This window comes from Taudactylus pleione, unplaced genomic scaffold (genome assembly GCF_031769625.1).
Source record: "Taudactylus pleione unplaced genomic scaffold, aTauple2 ptg000140l, whole genome shotgun sequence".
NCBI lineage: Eukaryota > Metazoa > Chordata > Amphibia > Anura > Myobatrachidae > Taudactylus > Taudactylus pleione.
Window position 1 is genome coordinate 199,676 of NW_028284542.1, and position 12,665 is coordinate 212,340.

The following is a 12,665-nucleotide window of genomic DNA, read 5'->3' on the forward strand; positions in this document are numbered from 1 at the left end:
GGATGCCAGTCTTCGGGGTTGGGGGGCAGTGACCGGCTCATTATCGCTTCAGGGTCGTTGGTCCGCGGAAGAAGCACTTCTCCCCATCAACATCCTGGAACTGCGGGCTGTGTACAGGGCCCTGCAGTCGTCCGGCCCCGCTCTTCACGGAAGGGCGGTTCAGGTGCAGTCCGACAACGCCACCACGGTGGCGTACATCAACCACCAAGGGGGAACTCGCAGTCGGGCAGCAATGTCGGAGGTGTCTCGCATTCTTGCTTGGGCGGAGTGTCACGTTCCAGCGATCTCGGCAGTCTTCATTCCCGGAGTCCTCAATTGGGAGGCGGACTTCCTCAGCCGTCACGACGTGCATCCCGGGGAATGGTCGCTTCACCCAGAGGTGTTTCAGCTACTCGTGGACAGGTGGGGGCTGCCGGAGCTGGACTTGATGGCCTCCCGTCACAATCACAAGTTGCCCGTTTACGGGTCAAGGACAAGAGACGCAGGCGCCTGTCTGGTAGACGCTCTGTCGGTGAAATGGACGTTTCACCTGGCGTATCTGTTTCCTCCGATATCCTTACTTCCTCGGGTTCTGCGGAAATTCAAGCAGGACGGCGGCATACTCGTGCTGGTGGCTCCGGCGTGGCCCAGACGTCCTTGGTACTCCGATCTGAGGTGCCTCTCCATCGACGCTCCGTACCTTCTTCCTCAGCGTCGGGACCTGTTGTCTCAAGGGCCCTGCCTTTACCCGGATCTGGGTCGGCTGTCTTTGACGGCGTGGCTCTTGAGACAGCCGTCTTGAGGTCTAGGGGTTTCTCCAGTTCGGTGATTGGTACCATGCTTAGGGCACGCAAGCCTGCTTCCGCGCGGATTTACCACAGGGTGTGGCGCACTTATTTTCAGTGGTGTGAATCCAGAAACTTTGATCCGCAGGTGTTTCGGGTTTCCAGAATCTTGGAATTTCTTCAATCGGGTTTGGACCTCGGCTTACGCCTGGCCTCTCTGAAGGTTCATGTGTCTGCTTTGTCCGTGTGGTTTCAGCGATGGATTGCTACACTGCCAGACGTTCACACCTTTTTCCAAGGTGTTCTCAGGATCCAGCCTCCCTTCATGCCTCCGGTGGCTCCGTGGGACTTGGCGGTGGTGCTGCGGGTCTTGCAGGGTCCTCCTTTTGAGCCGCTTGAGTCGGTGGAGCTCAAGTGGCTGACGTTTAAGCCCATTTTTCTCCTGGCAATTGCTTCGGCCAGGAGGGTTTCAGAATTGGGGGCGCTTTCCTGTCGCCCTCCTTATCTGATTTTTCACCAGGACAGGGCAGTGCTCCGCACGCGTCCTGAGTTTTTGCCCAAAGTGGTTTCCAAGTTCCACATTAATCAGGAACTTGTTGTGCCAGCTTTTCAGTCACCTGATCTTTCTGCTGGTGAGGCTTCCTTGGATGTGGTCCGGGCACTTAGAATCTATGTGGACCGGACTGCTTCGGTTAGGAAGTCGGATTCTTTGTTTGTCCTCTTCGGTTTTCACAAGAGGGGTTTTCACAAGAGGGGTTGGCCTGCCAACAAGCAAACGTTAGCCCGTTGGCTTCGTTCAGTTATTTGTGAGGCTTATGCGCAGGAGGGTTTACCTGTGCCAGCCTCCGTTAAGGCTCATTCCACTCGTTCTGTGGGTCCCTCTTGGGCTGCTAGACGTGGCGCCTCCGCTGTTCAGCTGTGTCAGGCGGCTACTTGGTCTTCAATTCAGACGTTTTTGAGGTTTTATACGTTTGACACCTTCGCCTCTCAGGATGCATCCTTTGGGCGCCGGGTACTCCTTTCAGCACAGGAGCGTCCCCGCCCTTAGTTGAACTGCTTTGGGACATCCCCAAGGTCAACCCTGTGGACCCTGAAGTAGAAAACAAGAGATATGGTAAGAACTTACCTTTGTTATCTCTGTTTCTACGAAGTCCATAGGGTCCACAGGGCGCCCGCCCTGACGCACCTGGCTTCAAATGGGCTGTGTGGCTGGTCACCGGTTTTCCGTCTCCCATTTCTGTGAGTATGGTTTCTTGTGTGTTCCAGTCTTCCTTCTCTCTGTTTAGTCTCCTCCTCCGGCCTTAGCTGCTTACCAACTGAGGTGCCTGTGGCCGGGGCGGGGTATAGAGGAGGACGGACCCAAGTGCATCCTGGGAGCAGCAAAGCTTTAACTGTGTGGTGCCCGTGGATCCAGATCCAGCTATACCCCAAGGTCAACCCTGTGGACCCTATGGACTTCGTAGAAACAGAGATAACAAAGGTAAGTTCTTACCATATCTCTTGTTTTAGCAGCTATTGAGCCCGTTTAAAAACACCAAATACCTTCAGCAAGCCAAATCGGGGGGTACCATAGGGAACCCCCATGTCAGAGCATCTTTTGGGGGTGTCAGGCTGATTCCCCCAAATCTGACAGTACTTTCCGCTTAAGTTTCGCCGGGTCCCGTTTTCGCCTACTTTCAAATTGAATACCGGGATACGCAGGCGATACTTTTCCGCCTACAAAACACGCGATGTAGGCGAAAAGTCTGGGAGGCAGAAAAGTATCGCAGGTCCGCTCAAATTGAATACGGTGTGAAGAGGACTATCTGACCTCGATAAGAGTGACGGCAGAGATCTTGGAAGGACCTAATGAATTACGGGGAATAGAAGGCAAGCAATGGCTCTGTGCTAATAAGTAGTGTGCTTTGTAAGCGGACTTCATAGCTCCATCATAAAAATTAGGTAAAGTAATTTAGCAAGAATACTCTATACATTCATTTGTAAACATTCATATAGGGCAAATCGCAGTTCATTAACTAGACTGCTCCCTTTACTACCTTCTCCGTGTTTGTATTTTAAGTGTTTGCTTTCTTATATTAAACCTCCATAGGTGTTTAAAAAAATAAAAATATAAGGATATACCTAGCTGATAGTAAATGAAGGAGAGGGAAGCTGCAATGAGTTACTAATACTTCCCAGAACTACCGTCGGTTAGAATGGTCTAAAGCTGGGTACACTGGAAAAGTGAGACTATCTAGGGGAGGTCCAATACGAAACAACGATGTATCGTGTCCACTTTACACAATCTGTCACATGATATATCGTGTTTGGGGAACGTCGCCGCGCCATTCTGTCTGACGTGTAGCACATCAGATGGGACAATGCGATGTGTGTGAATGAGGGATTTGGGAGTACACGTTACACGGTGGTACCATGATTGGATGGCGTATCGAGTAGTATGTGCCCAGCTTAAGTCTGTATCATTCATACGATGTTACTCCATCATTTGTAAGATCGGTCACTGGGATGCGGCTGTTGAAGCTTAATCATGAAATGCTGAACTGCTCAGCATTGTACGTCTAAGACTGTGGCTTTCCAGCTGTAGTGGAACTGCAAGTATCAGCATGCACACCAAGCAGCCATGCTGGGATTTGCAGTACCACATCAAGTGTAGAACCCCAGGCTGCCTAAGCTATTTCTATTGAAACTGCCAAAGCATTGCTGAGACTTGCAGTTCCAGAGCACAGAATCTTCAGCTATATTTACATGGCTTTTTAGTAAAACCTTTTAAAACATTTAAAAGATTACTTCCTGATTTTATACTATCATTTGTATATTTTATATATTACACACACGTCTTATGCTACAATATCCATACTATCTGATAATATAGAACACACATAATCTGTTCTCAGGATTTTCTATTCTTCCATATTTATGTGGCAATATTTATCCGTCAATGGATAATGCCATAGCTAGGTTATAGATACTATTTCTCTCCTTATATTCCTTTCTTTGTTCTGTCTTTGGACAGCTGAGAAGAGCTGTTTTATGTTCCCGGTTATGCAGATGTTATTAGTACTTAGGCTCAGCTATATTTCTTTTTATTTAACACACCCCATAGTCTATGTAACCACCCTGGGGCCCTGTATCTCTTACAAGGTGTTATGGGGCCTGCTGTCTCCAGACTGGGGCGAGCTGTCCCTGGACACCTTGTAAGCTTTATGTAACGGTCCTGTAAAACGTCTGACAGTTTATACAGGTCTCCTTGTAATGTGCCAACAACGTCCTCCTTACTTTACAAGTTTTATATATTTGGAGGGCTCGCAGACAAAATATATAATTAAGTAGGGGCTCCTAGCGACCTTAAAATGTAGGGACAGGGTCTTATATGTAGTTTTCAAACTGCGGGAATAAAACTGCTGCAATGATCTGTTAGCTGTGAGTTGTGTTTAATAGATAGTCCTGTTAAAGGCAGTTACAATGAATAAGGGTAGAGACCTCACGTCACTAGCTTGTAGTGAATTTGTTCAGCCACTAGATGGCAGTCTCTGTCGCAAGTAGGAAATGAGAGTAAATATGGAAAATTAGGAATCCTTCGCAGTAGGACTTAATTGCATATTAACATGCATCAGTTAGCCAATTTCATACATACGTACGGCAACGGCACCCTGCAGACCCTCGTTGTGTGCTCCCTCCTCCTTCCTCTAAGTGTTCCCCGACTGCTCCCCCTCCCTCTTTCTCTGGGGAGTTTTTATACTTAATCCTGGCTATACCTCCAATTAACTCAATGGGGAATATTAATTGAATAAATACGTGATAGACCTTAATTGGTTATGTGTAACCAAAATATTGCCATTATAATATGTTATCTTCTTTTTCTCTGTTCCCATGTATCTTCTAGCTCCTGCTTCTTGCAGGCCGAGGCTATCTTGATTAACTCTATTTATTTATAAAGTCTGAGACTTGTCTGCTGTTCTACACATGCTAAATACTGACACATTTTAACCCATGATTCCTACTGCTAGAACAATATGGCTTACAATTCTTATTGCTAACCACTAAACAAGATGGCCGCTGCATCAGACACAGGATTTGCCTACTTTAAAGGGGATAGACAAGGCCCTATCCGCTCTAGGCTGAAGCCATTCGACAAATACGGTCTTCTGCAACTCACACAACTAATTTATATATTCTCAATTATTTCTTACATTCTTAATTGCAATAAAAGTAATAGAGATATACATACGCATGCATGTATTCGTGAATTGCTGACGAGACGTGTACATCCACATAATTCTGTGTTATAAGAAGTGCATATCTCTGCTTTACGTTCTGAGCATAAAACACCTATCCTACACGAACTAGTTCCAAAAAGGATGAAACCGTCTTTTATCCATGAATTCTTTCTCCGTGCTGGCCAGTGGGTAAAGCACACACTTAAAGGGCTGCCATGTCGAAGTTATTCTCTGCGTTAATGTTTTCAATGTCTCTTCGAGGTACGACAACAAAAATCACCACCATCCCCATGACTTCTAAACCCAACGTCATTGTGGTGCAGAAGACGACCGGCAAAGGAACGACCATACAGGGTATTCCGGGGAAAAACGTTGTAACGACGTTGCTGAACGCTGGGGTAAGTACACAGCGTTTCCTGGTCGCGCTGCACGTGGCGTCCACACGCGCGGAGGCAGCCATTTTATGGGATAAACTAATTTGACTGCATCACGTCAACTCCCTGGGAGCTAGTGACTTCACAGTGGCACTTTGTGCCTCGTACCCCAGTGTCTTGTCAACCAATTATCTGCTTCGACGGGTGCACTATAATTTCAAATGACAAAGGTTGCATTGATGGCATTTGACTTTTTTATTTTTTGATAGAGGAATTGGTAATACAGGCCCTTTAAAGCTGCAATCCCCTTTTAAAAAGAGGTGTGTTCCTTTAACATAAGGCACTACGGTTACCTGTAAGATATACAATTAACAAAACCATTTCTCTTCTGAGTTAAGATTCAAGCTGCTGCCAATGATATACAGTCCTGTGATGTAATGAGCAGAGTCCCTTCAGCAGACATCACCCCCTCTGCTATCCCATAACCAGCAGGCAGACCTGATACCCTCTTACCTCTGCTATCCCATAACCAGCAAACCAACATGATCCCCTCTTACCTCTGCTATCCCATAACCAGCAAACCGACATGATCCCCTCTTACCTCTGCTATCCCATAACCAGCAAACCGACATGATCCCCTCTTACCTCTGCTATCCCATAACCAGCAAACCAACATGATCCCCTCTTACCTCTGCTATCCCATAACCAGCAGGCAGACATGATCTCCTCTTACCTCTGCTATCCCATAACCAGCAGGCAGACATGATCCCCTCTTACCTCTGCTATCCCATAACCAGCAAACCAACATGATCCCCTCTTACCTCTGCTATCCCATAACCAGCAAACCAACATGATCCCCTCTTACCTCTGCTATCCCATAACCAGCAAACCGACATGATCCCCTCTTACCTCTGCTATCCCATAACCAGCAAACCGACATGATCCCCTCTTACCTCTGTTATCCCATAACCAGCAGGCAGACATGATCCCCTCTTACCTCTGCTATCCCATAACCAGCAGGCAGACATGATCCCCTCTTACCTCTGCTATCCCATAACCAGCAGGCAGACATGATCCCCTCTTACCTCTGCTATCCCATTACCAGCAGCAGCTTCATGACTGACTGGCTCTCACGCAGAGATCAGGTCGCACCCTCCTGTATTGAAGCAGAACCTAAATGCTTCTCTTTGTGAGTTTTTCTTCCAGTGGCAGCTATATCAGTTATATTAAAATCTTCCCTACAGAGCGATTTTGCAAAGGGAACACTGAGTTATAGGAGGACATCCTGGAAAAATGACTATCAGCTTCAGCTTCATGTTAAAGAGGTACAAAACTTGCTGTTAATAAAAAAAAAATAAAACAAACACATCTATGTGGGATTGCGTCTTTAAAGGGGGAAATGTGTTTCAAATGATTTGTTTTCTACATTCATAAAATTGTATAGACATAAGGGATTCAGCACAAAGGGAATAAAATGACTTGGTAGCGTAATTGCTTTAGCTCCGATGCAATGTAACATCGTACATACATACGCAGTGTAACATTGGACATATATTACATACCAGAACAGTAGAGCCGCTTGTGTCCCAATTTTTAATGGAAAATGATAGAATCGGTTTAGTGACTTTGCCAAGTGAAACTATTACCCCTCTCCCTTTCCTATTCATCCGTTACTTTCTAGCAGAGAGCGCAAATGTTATGGGTCAGAACTGACTTGCAGTCTATTTTGCCCCTCTCCAGCTCTTCCCACCTGAAGAGCAGAAAAGGGACTATCAGTCCTACAGCACAAGTTGTCTTCTATAATAGAGCTACTGGGAATGTTCCCAAATATACATGTAACAGCTGTAGGACAGTGGTTCCCAAAGTTTCTGGAATCACGGCGCCCTAGGATCTAAGCATTTTTCTTTTATTATTTTTTTTTTATGGCACCCCAAGGCTAACAATTATTATTTTTTTTTTTATTTAAATAATTAGCAAAAATGATTATGTTAAAATAAATTATCCTCATCTGTTGTGTGGTGGTGGACTCGGTTGCGCTTCTGCTCGTTTGCGCATTTTATATTTGGCGTTTTATATTGCCTATCACATGGACCATTAATCATATTATTTTGGGACTGGACTACCAGCAGGCAGCACCCCAAGGTGTCATGGCACCCAGGTCGTGTGGCACTGCTGTAGGGAATCATAGATTTTTGACGAAATGTTGTGAACATGGGGGGGTAAATTTGTTTCCTATGCACAGCAGACTTCCTGTCTTTTAATGCTGCCCATTCACTAGCAGACCATAAAAACGACTGCACGATTATGACATTGTAATCGTGCAGTAGTTAGTCAGTCTGCGATGAGCCTGCACTGAACGAGCAGTCGTTCAGTGCAGGCTCATCGATCACCTGGCAACATGCTGAACCTGATGTTATCGTCAGGTTGTCCAGCATGTTTGCCCATTGATAGATGTCTAAACGACCAGCATGCACGCACATCGCTGGTCGTTTCCGATTTTCTGCTGCCCATCCACTAGGCGATTTTGACAGGCGATTGCATGATAACTATGTCGTTATCGTGCAATCGCCTGTCAAAATCGCCAAGTGGATGGGCAGCATTAGTCTATCGATGACACAATACTTTCATAAAGCTGTGTAACAAATCAAACTAAATACAATGTCAAACACCCTCATCCAGCATAATGTTGGAAAGTTCTCTTTTGCGTTTCTATTAATATTAGAAGATGCTTTTACATTTTCCTGTATTTTGCGCTTAGAGGCATATTTTAAGTCAAAATTTCTGTTGCTTCCAAAAAGATCAGAGGTGCGCCCTATAGACGTCTATTGTTTGTCTCCTAAACACTTAGGGGCAGATTCAATTATGCCTTCGCAGGTGTGAACTTTTCGCACATAACGTGCAATCCTTTAGCTGATGTTTTCGCATGAGCTAAAATTCCATAGACAAAAACCGGCGAACTGCTTTCACCATCTCAGAGCAGGTGAAAAAATTGGCAAATCCCTATTTTTGACTGAAAATGTGGGGACTTGGTTCACAACCCTGGGGTGAAAATGTAAAAAGTGTTGGAAAATGGGTTTAAAGTAGTGGGTCAGGTATTTTGGGGGGCTGTATGGATGGGACAGGGGTTTTAAACATTGCAGCTGGCTGCAGCCGGTGTATTTTTATTTATTTTTTTAAAAGTGCACATTATAGACACAAAAATATACTTGCGCCGATTTTACCCGGAATTTAACTGCAGTAATTATTTTCCCCAAAAATATTGCTTTTTATAATTTTTCTACATTTATGCAAATATACATATAACAACCATTTCACACCATTTAAGAACCCAAAATACTTTTATTAGGTCCACTCATACACTTCTATATTGATTTCCTGTGTCAGTTAGGCTTTTTCTGGGGTACAAACTGATTTCCCCAAATGTGCTGTACTTTTCGCTGGTTTCCCCATGCGCAGTTTTCGCATGCATGTGTTTTCACGTCTTAGGCCCGTATTCAATTAGTTCCACGTTCGCGATGAAGTTTCGCATGCTGGACTTTTCGCCTACATCTCGTATTTTAGCCGCGGAAACTTATTGTGTGCGTACCCGCGATTCGCCCTATTCAATTTCAAAAGACTTGAAAACTGAGACACGTGAAGTCAGAATTGGGGAAATCAGCCTGAACCCCCCAAAAAGATGCAGAAACATTGGGGATCAATGTAATAGTGCCCGATTAGCTCTAATACAACTGTTTGGGGTACTTAAGTTCGCACAATTACCACTAATTAGCATATTTGCACAAGTGGTAAAGAATGGTATAAAGCTGTATTTTTAGGAGAAAATAAGTTGTCCTGTCAAATTTGGGGTACCTGAAAATGGGTGCTAACATATTTAAGAGTCGCTAAAGTGAAGTTTTAAAAAACGCACCTTCAGCAAACACCTTCAATCTAAAAAACACCTCACCCATACTTGCAGACCCCCCAAAAGTCTATTTCGCTACTTTTTATATTTGTGCCCCCACTTTGTACTTCTTCAATATCGTGTTTTGGGGGGATTTTTTGACGCAGTTATCTTTCTGAGTGGTTTCCCCACCTTTGCACCCCAAAATAAAAAAAATGCACTTTTCTCCTGCTATTCAGAGGTGAATCTTTTTTGCCTCTTACATTGCCTTGACTTTCTACGTATGCGAAAAGCGGATGGAATTGAATACAGAGATAAGTTTCCGCCTGGCGAAAAGTCGCAATCGGCGATACTTTTTTGGGAATCTCTGCTTTTTGTTTCTACTTGAATACGACCCTTAGAGGGAAAACTTCTCCAACGTTAAGTTTACGTTTTATCGCGGCTAATTTAATCTGCCCATTAAACTGCTTTATTGAAATTAGTTTATTTCAAACACCTGCAGGCGGTATATTTCCTGCAGCTGCGTTTTACCTACTGCGTAAAATACGCTTGTGTGACAATACCCTAAACCACCACCCCACAAATGATCAGAAGATGATTTAAACCTTTCCCGATGTTCTGCAGTGATCTGTGTATATACTTTGCAGCCCGTTTCCAGCCACCAGCAGATGACTTGGATTCGTGCGCCGACATTTTCTGTAGATTCATTGGCTCGTGCGTTCCTTCCTACAACTTTACTAAATACATTCATAGAAAACAAAGGTGAAAGAAGTGCACTGACCATTTGTTTTCTATCTTTTACTCATTTTCAGATTCCTTAGTCAAGGAGATGAACTGTGATGCACAGAATTGTAGTTGATCAAATCTAGTTCTAAGTCCAGCACAGGAGCATGTAAGGGAGGGGTTAATCTAGACAAGAAAGCGCACAGATTCCCCCCAGCACACTCCAATAGGGCAGCAAGAGAGATATACACCATACATGGTAGTAGTAATGCAGAGATCTGTCACTTACATTTGCAAACATAAGGTAAGCCACTAGCCACAGCAAGGCGTCTCTGTTCTGGTGGTCCTACACTACATGGGCGTCTCTTTTCTGGTGGTCCTACACTACATGGGTGTCTCTTTTCTGGTGGTCCTACACTACATGGGCATCTCTGTTCTGGTGGTCCTACACTACATGACAATAGGACCTACTTTGGGTCATATGTTTGTTTTTCTAAATTGAGAGCCAACTCACCTGTAGGCACACCAGGAATCTCCAGTATGTCACTACAATGATCAGCATTCCCTCCAACTACTGATCCCATCCATGCCTTTCAGAACCGTGATACACAGAATGGTATTACTGCCATTACCAGACCAAATCAATTCCCGCCGTGTTAATTGGACTTCATTGAAGCAAAACCTGAAACCCCATTAAACAGACCTCCTATTCTTGGCGGTGCTGTGTAGATTTACAGGGATGGATTTTTGAATACACTTTGACGTGTTTGTGCCGATCTCCGGCAGATGATATGTTGTGTATTGCTTTTATTTTCTCCTTTTTTTTTTTTTTAGAGCGATAAAGCTCTGCAAGCTATGTCGGCAGGAACTAAGCCAGCGATCATCACGGCCACCCGTCCCATTACCAAGATGATCGTCACCCAACCCAAAGGCCTCGGTTCAGCCGTTCAGCCAGCAACTAAAATCATCCCCGCCAAAATAGTATATGGCCAGCAGGGGAAAACCCAGGTACGTATCCACTGCTCTATCCCAGTATGCGTGTGGTGGATTTAAGGAGACCATCCATAAACTAGATGGAACCTGGTGGAGTTATAATGGGGTAGAATAATAATCCATCTATAATGTTTTAGATTAATAATGGGTTATTTTTGTTATATAAAGTTACAAAGACCTATTTGTAGCATCATTAATCGATATCATTTGTCATCAACTGCGTATCTGGGAAATTCAATGTGTTTTGTGGTCCAAAAACAGGTTTGGTTTGGTCAGAGTCTGATCCTATACTGAATTTTAATTGGGCAAGGTGGACATTCCTCTCCGCTGATGACTGTAGAGTGTGTGGTCAGTACTAAGAGGATCTGTATTGCCGTTTAGCCTGTCTGCGCTTCCATAAGAACAGCTGGATAGGCTGTTATATATCCATAAGTAATCTAAAATAAAGTCCCTTGTAGGTGTCTGTGTGTTCGGGATAATCTCGAGACTCTCGAGAACCACTGGATGGATTGTGATGCAGTTGTTACTATTCTATAGAGCATGTGTGGTGGAAGGTTTAGGTATATGACACATGAATGTATGACAAAAATGAGCTTATGCTGCCTAAACCGTTAGAGATATCACAGCGATGATTTTTTTTTACTGTTCCTATTTCATTTATGTGAAAAAACGATTCTTTAATTTCAAAGACATCAAATTCCCGGTCTGTTTTGGCATGGCAATAAATGAGGTTCAGGGACAGGCCCTGAACGTGGCTGGAGTTAATCTAAGTGAAGACTGTTCTTCTCATGGAAAACTTTACGTAGCCGGAAAAACAACTAATGTCGTCTACAAGGAAACTTTATAAGATCTCGGTTAACAAAAAGACTGTCGCCGTAAATTCAAAATTGCTCCCGTGCCAAGCCGAGGAGGGTCACTAGTTTTACTATGAAATATAAAGTTGCAGGAATGGAGTATTAGCACGAGAATGTTATCAAAATACATAAGCTTATAAGTGTCAGACTACCACAAAGCACATGGTAAGCTAATATGTAACAATAGAAACACTTTGTTGCAATACAACATTAAGAAAACCTCTAAAAAAAAAAAACCATTAAGACTTGATAACATGGCTTTCTGTGCTAGCGATCCTGTATTTTGAATACAGTAACAATCAAAACTGACAATTCGTAATTATTAATTACTAGTTAGGAGTATACTGTGGGCTTGTAACTCCTAATCGCTCATAGATGTTCTTAAACCAGAAATATTGCCACAGAGAATTTTCTGTCACCTCAACATCTAGAAAACACATCTTACATAGTATCACTCGTTGCTGTATATCACTACTGGAGTGTATACTGTACATTTTTGTAGACTTTTACTGCATAGATCTTCGTTACATACATTTGCAAAACATATGGTAACCCACCAGCCACAGTGAGGCGCCTCTGCTGTGGTTCTACTCTACATGATCATAGCACAGCTACTTTGGGTCTTACGTTTATGTATTTCTAACTTGAGAGCCAACTCCTCTGCAGGCATCCCAAGTTCCTCCATTATGGCACTACAAGGATCAGCATACTCTCAAACTACTGATCCCATCCATGCCTCTCAGAACCGTAATACACAGAATGGTAGTCATAAATACTTTGTAAGATAAAATGGTCTGAAGAACAAAGGTCTTTGTTCAATTCATAGGATACATGTCCATGCTGCTCCAAAAATTTCTGGT

The 12,665-nt window shown here is 43.9% G+C and overlaps 1 protein-coding gene across 5 annotated transcripts in view; it reads left to right on the forward strand.

The window, feature by feature from the left end:
- Positions 1-12,665, forward strand: part of EMSY (EMSY transcriptional repressor, BRCA2 interacting) — a 57,824-nt gene that overhangs the window by 18,278 nt on the left and 26,881 nt on the right. For 3 of the 5 annotated variants that reach the window (XM_088473786.1, XM_088473790.1, XM_088473787.1), the window contains exons 11-13: positions 5,243-5,379; positions 6,600-6,680; positions 10,793-10,966. In XM_088473786.1, coding sequence (XP_088329912.1) covers positions 5,243-5,379; positions 6,600-6,680; positions 10,793-10,966 — 392 coding nt within the window. The remainder of the gene's footprint in view (positions 1-5,242; positions 5,380-6,599; positions 6,681-10,792; positions 10,967-12,665) is intronic. The other 2 variants (XM_088473788.1, XM_088473789.1) reach the window with 1 other exon arrangement.